The 16,374-nt window shown below is 51.2% G+C and overlaps 1 protein-coding gene across 14 annotated transcripts in view; it reads left to right on the top strand.

Annotated features, from left to right (window-relative positions):
• OTOF (otoferlin) overlaps positions 1–16,374 on the top strand; it is a 115,748-nt gene that overhangs the window by 80,705 nt on the left and 18,669 nt on the right. For 8 of the 14 annotated variants that reach the window (XM_055810421.1, XM_055810417.1, XM_055810418.1 and 5 more), the window contains 16 exons: positions 275–498; positions 1,534–1,642; positions 2,132–2,315; positions 5,120–5,240; positions 5,891–5,991; positions 6,450–6,540; positions 7,383–7,499; positions 8,676–8,828; positions 9,307–9,496; positions 9,895–10,019; positions 10,596–10,730; positions 11,344–11,505; positions 12,920–13,039; positions 14,194–14,355; positions 14,651–14,813; positions 15,734–15,864. In XM_055810421.1, the coding sequence (XP_055666396.1) occupies positions 275–498; positions 1,534–1,642; positions 2,132–2,315; positions 5,120–5,240; positions 5,891–5,991; positions 6,450–6,540; positions 7,383–7,499; positions 8,676–8,828; positions 9,307–9,496; positions 9,895–10,019; positions 10,596–10,730; positions 11,344–11,505; positions 12,920–13,039; positions 14,194–14,355; positions 14,651–14,813; positions 15,734–15,864 (2,288 nt within the window). The remainder of the gene's footprint in view (positions 1–274; positions 499–1,533; positions 1,643–2,131; positions 2,316–5,119; positions 5,241–5,890; positions 5,992–6,449; positions 6,541–7,382; positions 7,500–8,675; positions 8,829–9,306; positions 9,497–9,894; positions 10,020–10,595; positions 10,731–11,343; positions 11,506–12,919; positions 13,040–14,193; positions 14,356–14,650; positions 14,814–15,733; positions 15,865–16,374) is intronic. The other 6 variants (XM_055810427.1, XM_055810423.1, XM_055810422.1 and 3 more) reach the window with 1 other exon arrangement.

The following is a 16,374-nucleotide window of genomic DNA, read 5'->3' as shown; positions in this document are numbered from 1 at the left end:
TGACTTGCCCAGTGGGCAACAAACCTCTGTCTTTGCACCTCTGACTCACTGGTGCACTGCACAGTCCCCATTGCTGCCTTCACTGCAAAATGGTCTCCATGTATGGTTGCAAGCATGCATTCTCATGCACACACGTGTGCATATTCAAGCCTGCATCAACTTGTACAGACCAGGAAAGTGATGTTAATCCATAAGTGAGTTTGTACCCTGAGGCAAAGAGTTGCCTTCCTTCTTGGACGTCCCCTTCCCTACATGCATATTTGGTCTGCTGCAGGCTTTCTGCCCACCTTTGGCCCCGCATGGGTGAACATGTATGGCTCCACTCGGAACTACACCCTGATGGATGAGCACCAAGAGCTGAATGAGGGTCTGGGTGAAGGCGTCTCCTTCCGGGCCAGGCTTTTGTTGAGTCTTGCTGTGGAGATCTTGGACACCACCAACCCAGAGATCAACAGCTCCACTGAGGTGCAAGTTGAGCAGGCCCCATCAGTTGCTGATGTAAGTCGCCCCTAACCCTACAGCTGCCGGTGGTGAGTCTTGGGTCTCAGGCCTCTTGGAGTTTTTATATTTGGTCTCACAAACCAAGGATTTTGTTTAGTGTTTTCTTAAGAGTTTTGGATCCTCCAGCACAATAAAAGCAAATCTGATAAGGAATTCAGGTTTTACAGTCATTCAAATGCTTACCTCTCTTAGGAATGCTGGGCAGAAGGAGTATCTGAGTGAAGGAGGATCCTAGATTTTGAGATGTTTCTCCATTTGGGATTTAGACAGGACAAAGAGAGAAGAGAGACATCTCCTAATGCTAGATGTCTCACTCTTGTCCTGATGATGGGTTTCAAAGAGAAGACAAGACTAATATATTTCCCAACCAATTCTGGCAGGATGGAACTGGTCAGAGAAATTGAAGGGCTGTTTCCCGACAAGAGAAGCCCCACAGCTTTAGTCTTGACATGTAGAGCCTGCAAGGCTGCTGCCTGTGCTCTGCATGAAAAGACACATCCAGGCTTGTCGTAGCTGGGGGTGCCTACATATGTCAACCTCTATGAGCCAAGGGTGTAGAGTAGAAATGGAGAAGTCTGACGGCAGTGTGACCGTGTGAAAACTCTCCTGCAGAAGTAAAGTGGCCTTAATTCAGCTCAAGGGGAAACAAAACCACCTGGAAATAAAGCTATTCCAGTTCTGAAAGAGCATCCAGGCAGATGATTCAGTGTAATTTGATTAATTCAATTTGTGAGTATTCCTCAATGTCCCTTAGACAGTCCCTTATGTGCAAGGGATGACTGATCTCAACCCATTTAAAAATTAGGGCAAAATCTTTTAATTAAACTCTCTCTGCAGTGAGCCTGGAGATGGCTCAGTCTGGGGAAGAGGAACTCTCATGGTCCTCTTGAAAGCCTGAGCAGTGGCACCTCATCTTTGCCCATGAGGGTGCTCAGAGGTGCTAGGTGATGCACCCTTCTGCCCAAGGGGACCTGCCCTGCCAGGTGTCCCTCCAGATGACCTCAGCCCTGGTCCCCATGATTTCTCCTGCAGAACTGCACTGGGAAGATGGAGGAGTTCTTTCTCTTTGGAGCCTTCCTAGAAGCTACCATGATCGACAGGAAGATTGGTGACAAACCCATCAACTTCGAGGTCACAATAGGTTGGTTGTTTTTTGGGGAGGGTGGTTTTGAAGCATGCCTGGTGGGGAATGCAGGATCCATGGCTGAGAGCAGGATTTCTTCCCCTTTTTCCATACTAACACATGCTAGAGCACAAAGGGCGCTCAGTTTAGGGAGAAGGTGATGGCTACTCTCCTGGCACAAGCCATGTGGGGCCCCAAATCATCTATTGTGTTCATGCTGTGCTGTGGCCTGTGGAGCTGCTCCCTCTCTCACCCTGGCTTCGTGCCTCCCAAGGCTGACCACCAAAGGGAGGGAGTGTCTTCCTACTAGCTCAAGAGGGGATGTGAGCAGGAGACAGGCACCCATCACTCATTTATGGTTCCTGGGCATGGTTTCAGAGAGTTGAACTCCACTGCCCCCCATGGTTCCTGCAGAGAAAACTTTTCCCCAACCTGAATTAAAGCCAAGAGATCGAGCCCTGTTGGAGTTACAGCCCTGTGAATTTATTTCACCTTTTTTGCCTTGAGGTAACTATGGGAACCAGATCGATGGTATGACCAAACCCATCCTACAGAGGAAGAAAGAGGGACGGAATGGGGACGAGGAGGAGTCTGAGCTGCTCCAGAACTCAAGTGAGGATGAAGGTGATGAGGATGGAGAGCTGGTGTCTGTTTCTTCATCTCAACCTGTGAAGCCCTTGGTCACAGACAGGTAAGCATGACTGCCTGGCCACTGAAGTGCCTCTGGGCAGAGATGTGGCTCTCAATTCAGACATGGTCTGTACGTGTTGCCATACGGCTCTGGGTGTCTGAGCTCCCACCACTATCTGCAGAGCTGCAGTCAGTGCTGTCGTGGGGCCTGGGTTCATTCAGCCCAGCAGATCTGGGAACAGCAGCAGGGATGAGATCTCCATGTAAAGGGAGATTAGATACCAGGTGTGTCGCAGCACTCTCAAAACTATCAAGCTGCAACAAGGTCTTTCACCACCTCATACCAGCATACTCTTCCTACAGTCCCTCTGCTGCCTTCTCCTCATCCCACCTCCTCCAGGGCATGTGTTCTCTCTCCTCTCGCTTCTTCCTTGGCTGCTCTCTCTTCATTGGGTCTCAACCACTTAACTTAACCAGCCACACCTGCACCTTATCTACATCGGCCAACCCACCACCCCCGAAGCCAACCCACAGTTGTATATTATCAATGCTAATTAACCCAGCTTCATTCCACTACACACATGTAGGTAGTTGTCTTAGATACTCCAGTCTGCCGTCTGACTCACGCACACACCATTCCCTACAGTTCTGAGAATTCTTGTGGGTTCTCCAATGTCCAATAATGGTTGGATTCACCTCTCAAGCTACCCTGCAAAAGACATCCTTCAATCCACCTGGCCAGATTTGCACCCAAAACTCAAGGCTATGTGATAACTTTAGTGCTCTTGCCCTATGGCAAATAGGGATGAAGTTAACCAGTGGATTAAAAAAAATCGTTGGTGAGCACTGGAAAAAACAGATTAACTTCTGTATGTTTAAGTTTCATACATTTTGGAGACAAGTCTATAAGGAGATCCTTAGGATTGCTGCCATGCTTGGTGGCACAACCCAGTATTGCACATCGGGAAGGAGAAGTCAGGGCTTTGCTCCTGCTCTCTCTCTAGCTGCCCAACATACAAAACATCACGAGCTGCCTAACTTTAATCCATTTGGCTTTGGAAACAGAATTAGGAACTGACAAGACGTCGTGAGCACCATGTGGAGGAAGGGAAAGCTCCATCTAGAGATGAGGCTAGATTTCAGAAGTGGGGTAATTTGTGCTGAGACAAGGAGGTGCATTATTTCATCACTTGGGATCTTAAAAGCTTGGTAAGGTCACTGACACACAGGAGAGGATGTAAAAACTGCTGGAAAAAATTCTTGAGAGTATGTTAGGCAGGAGGTTGGGGTAAAAGACGTTACATCCTCTCACTTTCCCTGGTTTGCAGCATCACTCTTGGCTGGTCTGTCTGTCACCATTGCTTACAGTCGTGGGCAGCCACACTCCAGTGTTTAACAGAACCAGAACTTGGGAAACTGGGTCCTACCCTGGGTCTGTCAGTGAACAAATCGCTTCTGTTTTCTCTGCCTCTGTTTCTCCAGCTATAAAATTCCGGCATTTTTTTTTGTCTGCTTTATGAATTGCTTTGTGATGTGCAGGTCGCAGTCACCCTAAAATACAGGCAAGATTCAGACAGCTGCAAGTATGAATCTGGTGGGTGCTTTCCACCCCAAGCAGCTGGATCAGAAAGCCCCAAACTGAACAGGATCAGCACATGTGTTTTGAGATGGCGGCTGGGCTTCAGCCACAGCCTGGATTTGAATACAAAGGACTAGTACTAAGGAAAGCTAATTGGATTTAACCTGATGAGATATGCTTTAAGTGGGTCTTAACTGTGTTATACTAATAGATGGATGTTAATAGAATTAACTGACTTAATTCAATTGGGAAATGAAACAAACCACACTGAAGCGAGGGTATTTGCACTCTGGAGAAAAATGTCCCCCTGGAGTTCCCTCACTTGTTTACCAGCTCCTTGTCAAGGTGAATGCCACATGGAGATAAGGAGCACTGATGGTGTTTGAGCCTGTCCCCTGGGCTCTGTCTCTCCTGCTCTTTACCCAGATGTCTCCAGCCCCTGGGTGCTGGGAGCCTCATGTTCAACTGTGGGGCTCTGCTGACATCTCCTGGCTGGAAACACCCCGATGGTTCCAAAGGATGAGCTGAATCTGCTTTTTAATTAAGGTGTAGCAGGATCTGCAGTGGCTTTACACTGGGTGGATCTCAGCTCATGGCCAGTGATCAGGCATCCAAGAAGCATGAACCTGTTCTTCAGCCTCATCCTTCCTTTAACTGTACCACAACTATTTCAAGGCCAGACTGGATGTGGCTTTGAGCAACCTGGTCTAGTGGAAAGTGTCCCTGCCCATGGCAGGGGGGTTGGAACAGGATGATCTTCAAGGTCCCTTCCCACTCAACCCATTCTGTGATTCTATTACCACTCCATCCCACCAGCAAGTGGAAACCTAGAAAAAAAAAAGACAGAGACCTCTGCCTGCCATAAGGGCCAGGAGACTAGGAGATGCTCACCAGCATTCAGAAAAGGGTGTTAATGGTTTGGTTTCCTTTGTGCCCTTGCCCACGTTGCTGCCACGCTGGAGACATTTGCTCTTTGCCGGACTATGGGTGAGGCCGTTTCTCTTTGAGTCACCAGGTCTGAGATGGTAAATTTGCGATCCCTGGGCACTGCACCCATCCACCCTGGCTCTGGTGTTGGGAAGGATGCTAGGAGAGGGGGAGCCTTTGTTTTTCAGGGTGAAATTCACCTTCAGCTCCCTCTCTCCCATGCCTGACCTCCTGTAAACCGCCCCCCCCCCTCCACCGCCCCCATCACAGCATTGCCTCCCTTGGAGAGGTGGTGGGACAGGGACTGTTCCTGTCTGGGAGCATTACCACCATGGAGCATCTCTTCTGCCTCCTTGCAGGAACTACTTCCACCTGCCGTACTTTGAGAAGAAGCCCTGCATCTATATCAAGAGCTGGTGGCAGGACCAGCGCCGCCGATTGTATAATGCCAACATCATGGACAAGATTGCAGACAAGCTGGTCAGGACGTGCTGGGGAGGGAGACATCTTGGGGCATGGGACTGGCCTGAGGCACATCCAGGCTCGCTGTGCATCTCTGCAGCTTCTCATAAAGCAGGGACAACCAGTGCAAGGGCCCACTAACAAACTTGTGCCAGAAAGGGGGAAGTTTCCCAGTGCTAAATGCTCCACAATTTGAATGTCCAAATCCTAGGAGCTCACTGAATTTTCTGTGGGTCAGACGCATGTGTCCCCACCAAAGGGAGCTGGGGTGGGGAGGCTTTGTCCCCCTGGACTGTAGGGGTGAACCACTTGTGTGGCAGAGACTCCTTAATAGTCTCAGCTAACTCCCAAGGAGCCTTTGTGACAGCTCCACATCGGCTGGCTCACAGCAGCATCTGTGAAGGGAGAGCCTGGCAGGTCCAGCCAACACAGTGTGGACCTTGGCCAACTAGTCTCCTGGAGAGTGGTGGAGCCATTTCCATCACCCAGAGCCAGGTCCCTGCAGCCAAATGTGTGCCAGACTTGAGCCCTGAGGCCGGCAGATGTTTCTCACCCAGCCCCCAAAGGACAGCTCTGCGTGGGGGTTGGACGTCAGGGGGACCTTGCCCCACAGTAGGGTTCTGCCCTGGCCCCCCTGCCCCTCACTGCTTCCCCCATTGATGCTGCAGGAGGAAGGGCTCAATGACGTGCAAGAAATGATCAAGACGGAGAAGCCGCATCCGGAGCGCCGGCTCCGAGGGGTCCTGGAGGAGCTGAGCAGTGGGTGCTTGTGAGTAAAAGATGGGCAAAGGTGGCACACTGCAGATCCTTGCTCACTGTGGGGCTATAGGCAAGGTTACAAGGGTGAGCTCACCCTGCCTTACCCTCTGGATGACAGGCAAGCATTTCACCGCATTGACACAATGCCATATCAACCACCTTCTGGTTTGCAGCATAGGTGAAGGGGTGCTTACATCTGCACCCCAAAGACCCCAAACCAGCGGTGGAAGTCTCAGTCCTGTGGCCTCCATGGGCTGGTACCTGATTGGCACCTGCTTCCCATGCATGGCACTCAACATAGGGTGCAAATGGGCCGCTTGGCCACGATTGCTTTGCAGACTGCGGGGGGACGAGGGTGTTTCCCTCCAGTAACGTGCCCTGCTGCTGGCAGAGATCCAGCCTGCCACAGCCTCTTGGGGACAACCCACAGGCTCCCATGGGATTCATGCTGCTGACCTTTTCCACCAGACGCTTTGTGACGCTGGCTGACAAGGACCAGCACCACTCTTCCCATACAAGGCTGGACCGGGAGAGACTCAAGTCCTGCATGCGGGAGCTGGTAAGTGGGATTCAAGCCAGGCAGGGAGGAAGATTCATAAGCAGGGGCTGGATCTTGTATGGGGGAGCTTTGGTCCATAGGCATGCTGATTTCCTGTCTCTGTGGACTGAGGGTTTGAGGTTCATTTCTGAATAGAGGAGCCCAAGACCACCTGGGTCTTGCGTGGGTCCCAGGTGACGCTTGGGTCCATGGTGCTGCCTCCCCTCCACCACACTCTACTTTGCTTTGGAAACAAATCTGGGAGTACAGAGGGGCTATGGTGCTGTCAGACACCCAAGGAAACTGGGAAGGAATAATTTAGGGGAATCCTGCAGTAGCCTAGCTCCTTGCAGGGGAGTTAGATGTGCCGAAGTTAGATGTACAAAGAGCAGGTGGCTTCTCCAGCTGGCACAGCCAAGGACACCTGCTTCTGTAGCCAACCACATCCTACAGAGTGATGAATTTAACATGTGAAAGGTTCCATATCCCCTTTTCTGAATGGTCAGATGCTGAATTACAGCAGGGTCAGCAGAAAGGGAGAGACTATCCTTAACACTAGGCTTGAAGCCACCCAAGAATGCCCTAAGCACAGGTGACACCTTTCACAGAATCACAGAATGGTCAGGGTTGGAAGGGACCTATGGAGATCGTTTTTGCCCTTGCATTTTCTCCTGGGACATACATCTCAAGGTTAATGGGCAGGTGTCAGAAGTACCATTGCCAGGATGCACGTGGTGGGATTAAGACAACTGCCTCCTCACCACCCCTTCCCAAACACTGGGGACCTGCCTGGTGCTGCTCCCTTCTGTGTGCTCCATTCTTCTTTTGCTCACATGATGTCCTGCACTCCCCTTTATCTGCAGGAGAACATGGGGCAACAAGCCACGACTCTGCGGTCGCAAGTGAAGAAGAACACCATGAAAGACAAGCTGAAGCTGGTGCAAAATTTCCTGCAGAAACTCCGGTTCTTGGTGGACGAGGTGAGTTCCTCAGCACTTAGAGACAGTGTTAGCTGGGTCATCTCATGGCAACAGCAGCCTGGGATGGAGACATCTCTGCGAATGCTGTAGGTAGGAGAGGTCCCTGGTAGCACAGATCCTGGGAGTCATTCCAAGCCTACACATTGTCCCATGCCTCCCAGGCTTGCCCGTGCACAGCTGGGTTGGAACAAGTCAGTGCTAAAACAGATTTAAGAGCCCTTCCCATCCAGTATCAGAGCTTGGTCCTCCTGCAGCTGAGTTGAAAGCATTTCTGCCAGCCTCAGCCATGGCAAGGCCATGCCATTCCCTGAGGGGTCAGTCACCAGAAGGTGGCACATGTCCACACAGCATTAAAGTCAGCGGCAGGGAGCCATTTCTGAGCCTGGCTAGGTAGGGGTTTGTTAAACTGGCCCTTCAAATGGCTGTAGGCTAAATCCCTGTCCTTTTGCAGAATTCAGACCATCTGATTTTATTGCCGCAGTGTATTCTTGCTTCACTCCAGCTTATGGGTAAGGGAGAATAGCCCAATATATTAGAGCATTTCCAAAGGGATGCTCTATCTGCAATTTTTTTTTTCCCTTTCTTCAGAAAAAATACACCATTCCGCTGATATTTTTGCAGCTTAGGACTGGGTGAGCCATCGGGGGTCATTTTCCCTCATGGGAACTGTAGCTGTTGCATCCTGTGGCAGGCTCCCAGCCTTGACCACATACCCTTCATTACAAGGCGTTCCTTGGCTGTAACTCACCACAGCAGAACATAATCCAGACTATAAGGTGTGATGGTTCCTGTACAGACAGGGCACTTCTTCCATAGTAAGGAATGAAGGTATGGCCCCTGCCCTACAGTTCCCATGGCCACTGAATGAAGAGAGAAGGAAAATCTTTACTCTTCTAATCCAAATACATATTTTTTTAGCTAGAACAAATTTAAATCCCAGTTTCTTTTCTGCTAGGCTTCACCTTGCTGAGCTTAGCTCTGAGCAGCTTTTCTTAAGCAGACAAGCTTCTGCAGTGGGATGCTCAAAACCATTTCAGTGGCCCTAGTGCAGCAATAGGTACATCCACCTCCTGTGGCATCTGTTGAATTTGCCTTCAGAAGGTCTCCAGCCCCGCCGGTGCCTCAGTGGTCAGAGAGAGCTGAGACACCGACAGGGCCCTTTGCTGGTGTTCACAGCCTCAGCACACTATTCCTGACGTCTTCATCTGGATGATGAGCAACAACAAGCGCATTGCCTACGCTCGCATCCCTTCCAAGGATATCCTCTACTCCATTGTGGATGAGGAGATGGGCAAGGACTGCGCCAAAGTGAAAACAGTCTTCCTCAAGGTGCTGATCTGTCTTTCCTGGGAGAACAGCAGCCAAAAGGAGAGAGGTGGAGGAAGGACAGACTGGGAGGATGGGAGATGAAGATGAGTGTGCTGTGTATCCAGTTTTACTGGGGCTTGAATACTAGGCAGAACAGACCCATACTGTACCAGTAGGGATGGAAGTCTGCTTCTAGGAGATGTAAAACACTAGTTTTACCCAGTTGGTAAGTGAGAAATGTCTGGGAAGGAGAGAGATGTTTGATCCAGTTGGCCACAAAAGGCGATGCTGGCTTAGAAAGAGGAAACCAGCATGGTGGCAAGAAGATAATGCATGACCAGAGTAGTGTCACAATTCAAAATGATGAGGGCTGGGTCCCTGGTTTTAAGGGGCAGTGGTAAGAGCAATGCACCAAAGGAGCTGAATGCTGCAGAGGTGGTCTGTAAATCTCTGAGGCCTTCCCTATATCCATGTAAACTCTTCTGTCCTTTCTACCCAGCTACCTGGGAAGAGGGGGTTTGGACCGGCTGGCTGGACAGTTCAGGCCAAGATGGAGATATACTTGTGGCTGGGCCTCAGCAAACAGCGCAAAGACTTCTTGAGTGGCCTGCCCTGTGGCTTTGAGGAGAAGAAGACTGCCAGAGGCCAAAACCTGCCATCCTTCCCACCCATCAGCCTCCTTTACACCAGTAAGAACTACCTGCCTCCAGCAGGTCTGGGAACAAGGCATGGAGAGGGCAGGAGGGAGCCTGGCTGGGCACTACTTGCACCAAGGGCTTTCAGGAGCTAAGGGAAAAATAATTCCAGTTGTCCCAGTTTGACGTTACCCACTGGTCCCATGGGGAGCAGGGGTGTAGGAATTGTGCACTCTCTTCCCTAACCTGTTCGTGGCTGTCATTCCACACACAGTGAGCAGGATGCTAAGGAGGTCCCTATCCATTTTGGACTCATGCTTTGAGTCTATACCCTTCATCAGTGCTGGCCCTGAGCAAAAGCATGCCCCTGAGACCTCGCTCTGCAAGCTGAGCCCCACGGCTGAGCTCCAAGGTTGCATATCAAGTGATCTCACTTCCCCTCTCTCTTGCAGAGAAGCAGGTTTTCCAGCTGCGAGCCCACATGTACCAAGCCAGGAGTTTATTTGCAGCCGACAGCAGTGGCCTTTCAGACCCCTTTGCACGAGTCTTCTTCATCTCCCAAAGCCAATGCACCGAGGTAAAGACCATCCTCTGACCTGGTGGGCTGGGCTCTGGCATTGTGTGTCCCATCAGCTCTCCATCCTGCTCCCCTGCCACAGGTCTTGTGACTGCTAGTGAATCAAGGATTAGGTTGATCATGGGGTCCTGTGGTGGGAAGACAGCTGTGGCATTGGGGCTTGACTGTCTCCAGGAGCCCCTTCCCTAGGAGCACCTTCATGACATGTTCCCCCCGCACCAACACATGGCTACCCCGCATCCCAGTGGCTGCGATTCACCTGCCTGGTTAGGGGAAACTGGAGCAGGTTGAAATGTTTGTTGTGTCTTTCCCTTCCTAGGCTGAGGACTGCCAAGTTTTAGCAAGCTTGGTGGATGCTGGGAGTAATTTCTGTCTGATTGCCAGCTGTTGGGTTTGGTGGTTGTTTTTTTTTTTCCAGAGGAGTCCTTGGGAGATACCCTATGCCTCACTGGTCCAGAAATGTGTGCAGCAGCCCATTAGTGCTGCCAGGCAGCTGAGACCAGCGCCTGGTCTTCTGCCCTTGCACAGGGCCTTTGCTCCTGTCTGGAGCAGTAGGTCTCTCTCCCATTCTTCCAGGTTCTCAATGAGACCCTTTGCCCGACCTGGGACCAGCTGCTGGTCTTTGACAACGTGGAGCTGTATGGAGAAGTTCATGAGATGCGAGATGACCCTCCCATAATTGTCATTGAGATCTATGACCAGGACACAGTGGTAAGATGAATGCCAGCAAAGGAAAATGTTTATAATTTAGATGCTGTGATGACTCCTGAGTTGGAGGCAAGGTGGATAGTACAGAGGATGTGAGAAGCAGCTTTTCTCCTGACCCTTGGAAGATGGTCCCCCCGACATCTCCCATGGCATGAGTGGCCTCTGCTGCTCATTAGGTCTCAGACTCAATATCTTATTTTTGGAGAGTTAAGCAAGAGCTTTTGTGAGTCTGGAGGCAAGAAGATGTTACTTGAGTCTTTCCCTTTAAAAAAGCTGCTCAGCCCTTGCCTCCTTGCTGTCCTAGCCCAGGGCCACCTCCTTCACCTTATTTCATAGACTCATAGAATGGTTTGGATGGGAAGCGACCTTGAAGATCATCTAGTTCCAACCCCTCTGGCATGGGCAGGGACACCTTTCACTAGACCAGGTTGCTACAAGCCTGATCCAACCTGGTCTGGAACACTGCCAGGGATGGGGCATCCTTATTTGAAGAAGCCAGGAGTGAAAGCTGTCACTGAGCTTTGGTGTCTCAGGCCCAGTGGGCTGGTCCTGTTCTGATCACGATGTGGGGCTCACGTTGGGTAAGCAAACCCAAATGTTCTCTTTGCCTGTCCAGGGCAGAGCTGACTTCATGGGCCGCACCTTTGCCAAACCGGTGGTGAAGATGTCAGATGAGCACTACTGTCCCCCGCGCTTCCCCCCGCAGCTGGAGTACTACCAGATCTACCGGGGCAATTCCACAGCAGGTGACCTGCTGGCTGCCTTCGAGCTGCTCCAGGTACCAGCTGGCCAAAGCCACCTCAGACCGAGGGAGGGAAAGGATGGGTTGGAGGTTTGCAAAGCAGCAAGGCTTAACCCATGCTTATGTATCTTAGCTGCTGCAAATAGCAGGTAGCACATACATCCTAGAAAGACTAGAAGGGTTTAGCACAGCTGCTAACCCAGTGAGAAGGAAGCTCCTGCCCAGTTACACTGGTCAGGATGTGTCATGAGTCCCAGGCACCCTGCTGAACAGGACACCCTGCCTAAATCATTATGTTAGCCCAGACTCTATCATCACCAGGATATGGGCGATGCCAATGGAAGTTCTTGAGTTCTTGGAGGTGCCAATTTGAAGGTCTCAGGAAAAAAGGGTGTGAATTCATAGCATCATCTCAGGAATACGGTGAAATTTTAGCCTTTTGGTCTGTGAGGAGGTAGCAGAGAGAAACTCTCCTGCTTTTGTGCCTCCTTTCCCATACACTGAAATTTGTGTTTGTATGGATGTGTCTCAGTGGTCTCCTGGTGTGCAGGGAGTGTGAGATGTCCCAGCTGAAAAAAGAGAGTCCCCAGCAAACTCAGCACTGTGCTGGTGGGTTTGGGTGTGCAAGGGCCAACCTGCCGCAGACGTCTCTAATGTAGCTGGGCACCAGCCAGGAGCAGTGGTCCCAAGGCTGGCATCTGTGCTTGCCGGGAGCAGGCAGTGCCTGGGGAGGTGGACCCTTGGGGACCATGTGCTCCCTCCACCTCCGAGTCCTCCTTTATTTCAAAGGAGACTTTGCTTTACATGCCTGTCTGTCTGCAATGTCCTCAGGTGCCCTATGGTAGTGGCGAGATCAGGGCAGCCTTGCAGGCAGCTGCTGAACCTGCTGTCCCACTCCCCAAGGTGCTTTTCCCATCTTTGTCTGCCAGGGCAGGTGCTCATCCAAACCCTTTCTTCCTCCAGCTTTCCTTGCAATGGGGTGGTTTCTCTAGGAAAAAGCTTACATGGGATATTTGCTCTCCTTCATACCCTGGGTTTGAAATGGGACCTGAAACCTGCTCCTGGGCTGAGCTCTCAGACCATTTCTGCATCTCTGCGCACTCAGCCCAGGCAGATGCAACTCCCTGCAGGAAGAAAAGGGACAGCCCTGGGGCTGGGGTACGTTGGTGGGCTGAGAAGTTTGCTTTGCTGCTGGGTCTTTCCTGTGCAGCAGCACAGCTCTGCCCAGCACCTTCTGCTCACGTGTGTGCCTTTTCCCAAAGTATCTGCACCGTACAGTCAGCTGGGTGCTCAGCAGCCCTTGTTGTTCCTGCACCCTCTGAGACACCACAGACACAGTGCATGAGGCCAGGGTGTGCCAGTTACAGCCGAGACTGACAAAAAATTGCTTCCCAGCAGCTGAGCACCGGCTCAAAGGAACAGACCCTAATCCACACTGCATCTCTTCCAGATTGGTCCTGGGGGAAAGTCAGACCTGCCCCCAATTGACGGCCCCACAGACATGGACCGGGGCCCCATCCTGCCAGTACCACTGGGGATTCGGCCAGTGCTGAGTAAATACAGAGTGGAGGTAACTGCCTTGGAGCACCAGATGTCAATGTTCAGTGTTGCATGGGGCAGGAGAGGCTGTCCATGGGTGTTTGAAGGCCAGGAGGGATCTCTGAGGCTTGGATGGCTAGCTGGGCACTAAGACCAGGTGTCCGCACTGGAAGGATCTGCCTGTACTGGCTACACAGGGAGCAGGGCTGCAGCAGCCCTAAAAGAACAGGACACTGGATCACTCCTTGCCATCTTAAATGTGAGCACTGTAGCAAGTAGATGGCACTTGGGCTGAGATGTAGTGCAGGGCGCCTTAGAGAGACCCATGTAATTTCCACCCAAAGCTGTCACATAGATCAGGTAGGCTGCATCCCACCAATCTCAGGCATCAAGGATGGGGTGCCTCTCATGTACCTGTAGATATCTAAAGGGTGATACATCCCATCCGGGTCTCTCTCCCTTGGTTGACTTGGTAGAAGCTGGTGATCCAGGCAATACAGTCAGCAATGTTCAGTGCACAATTCACCCATGGCTGTAGGTGTCTCTGCTCAGGTGAGATGCTGCTGACCACATCTCAAGGTCTCTAAAGGGGTCCTAGCTCCTGATCTTCCACACGTTTGCATCTAGTCAAACAAATTGTATTCCTCTGACAGGCAAGGTTAACGCACCCACAGAAAATCAGGAGGTGGAAAAATTTCAGTTTAGGGTAAATTTCGATCTATTTACCCTATAGACTTCCACCCTATTATAGGTGGAAGTCTGTTCTCTCAGGAAGGGAGAGGGAAGTTTCCCCAGTGATACTGATACCGTTTTGACAAAACAATGCTGGTGCTGAATCAAGAGCCACTGTGGATGGACCAAGCTGGTCTAGTCCTGCTCTATGGAGTCGCATGGCAGAAAAAGGCTGCAAAGGCAGAAAAGGGAGTGTCAAAGGCAGCAGGCTGGAGATCTTAAGCTGCTGTAGATCAGGTGTGGGGTGGCAGAAAGAGATTGTGCTACAGCCCTGAGTCATGTGGAGGAAGAGAAGATGCCTCAGGGGTCCACTACTGCCCAGGCAATGACACTTGCAGTAGGTTCCTTGCTCCTGGAAGATACAGTGAACCAACTCCTTTGATTCCAGCCTGGCTCCAGCCAGGAGCAGTCCCTCTCATATTTATGTTCTTCCTTCTCCTCCTCCTGCCCTAGATCTTGTTTTGGGGGCTCAGAGATCTAAAGAGAGTGAACCTGGCCCAGGTGGACCGGCCCCGTGTGGACATTGAGTGTGCTGGGAAGGGGGTCCAGTCATCCCTTATCCAGAACTACAAGAAAAACCCCAACTTCAGCACTTTGGTCAAGTGGTTTGAAGTGGTGAGTGTTTCCTCTTCCCTCTGAGCCCTCAGCTGAAACCCGTTTTTCTGGAGCCCAAACCATGGCCTCTAGCCCCCTGTTTCAGTTTCCCCACAGCAATGGAGGACGTGTGCACCATCCCAGTTAGTGATGGTCTTTCCCTGAGGATTCCCAAGCCATGCTTTACTGGAGCTGCTCTAGACCTCTTCCTCCAGCATGATCCCTGTTTTAGTCCCTACTGGGCTTTCCAACCACCCAAGCAGATATTCCACAGCCCACACCCAGCCCTTGATAACCAGCACACTTTGCTTCCCAGGACCTCCCAGAAAATGAGCTGCTCCACCCACCACTCAACATCCGGGTGGTGGACTGCCGGGCTTTTGGGCGTTACACCCTGGTGGGGTCCCACGCTGTCAGCTCCCTCCGAAAGTTCATCTACCGCCCACCAGATAAGAAAGCCCAGCAATGGAATATGACAGGTACCAGGCTTGGGCCATGGGGACCTGGCTGGTGTGGGTCATTGGTGGGGTATTGCGCATGGAGGAGGAGATGGGGAGAGGGTTGTAAGGATTATGGGATATTGCCTGCTTGTTGGTTAAGCAAACCATGCTTGTGGGTTTGGGCCAAGGGGGTGAGAAGCTACAAGGTGTGAGGCCATGATTCCCCTTTGGCTTTTTTATGGTCTGTGGGTCTCACTGTGATAACCCCATGCTCCCCCAGATACCTGGAGACAAGAAAGACTGTTTCACCTCTGACATCTCTGTGGCTTCATGACTGTCTAGACTCCCCAAATGTTCCTCAAGACTGGGAATTGAATTTGCCATGCTTGGTGCCTGCTGCTGCTACTATCTGAGTAAAGACTAGAAAGCTACATACTGAGGCCACCCTCTCAGTCCCAACCACTACCCCATCTATCCACACCCACAGAAAACAACATCACAAACCCACTTGTCCTGCACCCAACACAGCAGCTGAGAGCTTGATGAACCACTGAAATTACTCAGCTCCTCCCAGTCCTTGGTGGAAGTGGAGGCACTCTTGGCTGGGCAGGGACAGGAGATCTGTGGGGGGATTGCCAAGGGCCATCCCTGGTTCCAGCCAGAGGTCTGGACCTGTGGTTGTGTTTGTGCCAGCTGATATTTCCAGGGCAATCACCTTCTCTGCCTCTTCTGCAGGTGAAAACCCCCAATCTTTTCTCATCATCTGCTTTCCTTTGCTATGGAAGGGGTTTTTAACCATGCCATAAGGGTCTGTGCTCATTTCCACTGTCGCTTTTCTCTGAACAAGGTGGTCACATCTTGCTCCTGCATGAACCCTGTAGGATCTCACCTGAGCTCTCAGTTTCTCCTTTACACGATCCTTCTCTCTTGTTCTTTCTCTTTCTCTGTCCTCTGTCCAGCTAAGCACCTCAATGGCTATCTGGCAATGACCAACAGGGCCCATCGCTCTCGCCCCACAGGGGAGATTGTTGTCAATATGGAACCTGAAGTTCCCATCAAGAAGATGGAGACGATGGTGAAGCTGGATGCTGTGAGTATCCATATGTCTGCATCGCTTTAGCATCTCTTTCCTTGCTGAATTGCCAGTCTCTGAGGGCTTCCACCCAGACAGAGGCTGCCTTGTCCTGCTGAACATGGAGATGGGCTGATGCCTGAAATGAAGGGCCTTGGGTCATTGTCAGTGCTACAAACTGGCCTCTTTCTGTCCTGGCTGAAATTAGCTGGTGCTTGCTGCCCAGACAAGGACTGTCCTGGGCTATGCAAATTAGACAGCTTTACATTTTCCTTCAAAAACAGTCATATGGGAATTAGCACAACCCTATCCCTGTCTGTGACCAATGCAGACACAAGTGACCCATCAGAAGTTCCCCATCTGCATAGCTGCAGCGATCCTGCCCTTTGGAAGCACTGCACGCTATGCAGTCCCTGCAAGCAGCCAGGGTCACACACATTTCCCCAGTACTTTTTCCTTTTTACAATAGATTTGAGATATTCAGATGGCTACGTCAGCTCTTTGAAATGCCTGTTCACCTCTCTGAAA

This window comes from Falco peregrinus, chromosome 7 (genome assembly GCF_023634155.1).
Source record: "Falco peregrinus isolate bFalPer1 chromosome 7, bFalPer1.pri, whole genome shotgun sequence".
In the NCBI taxonomy this organism is placed as follows: Eukaryota; Metazoa; Chordata; class Aves; order Falconiformes; family Falconidae; genus Falco; species Falco peregrinus.
The sequence above is the reverse complement of the archived record's forward strand: the minus strand, read 5'-3'. Positions and strand labels throughout refer to the sequence as shown.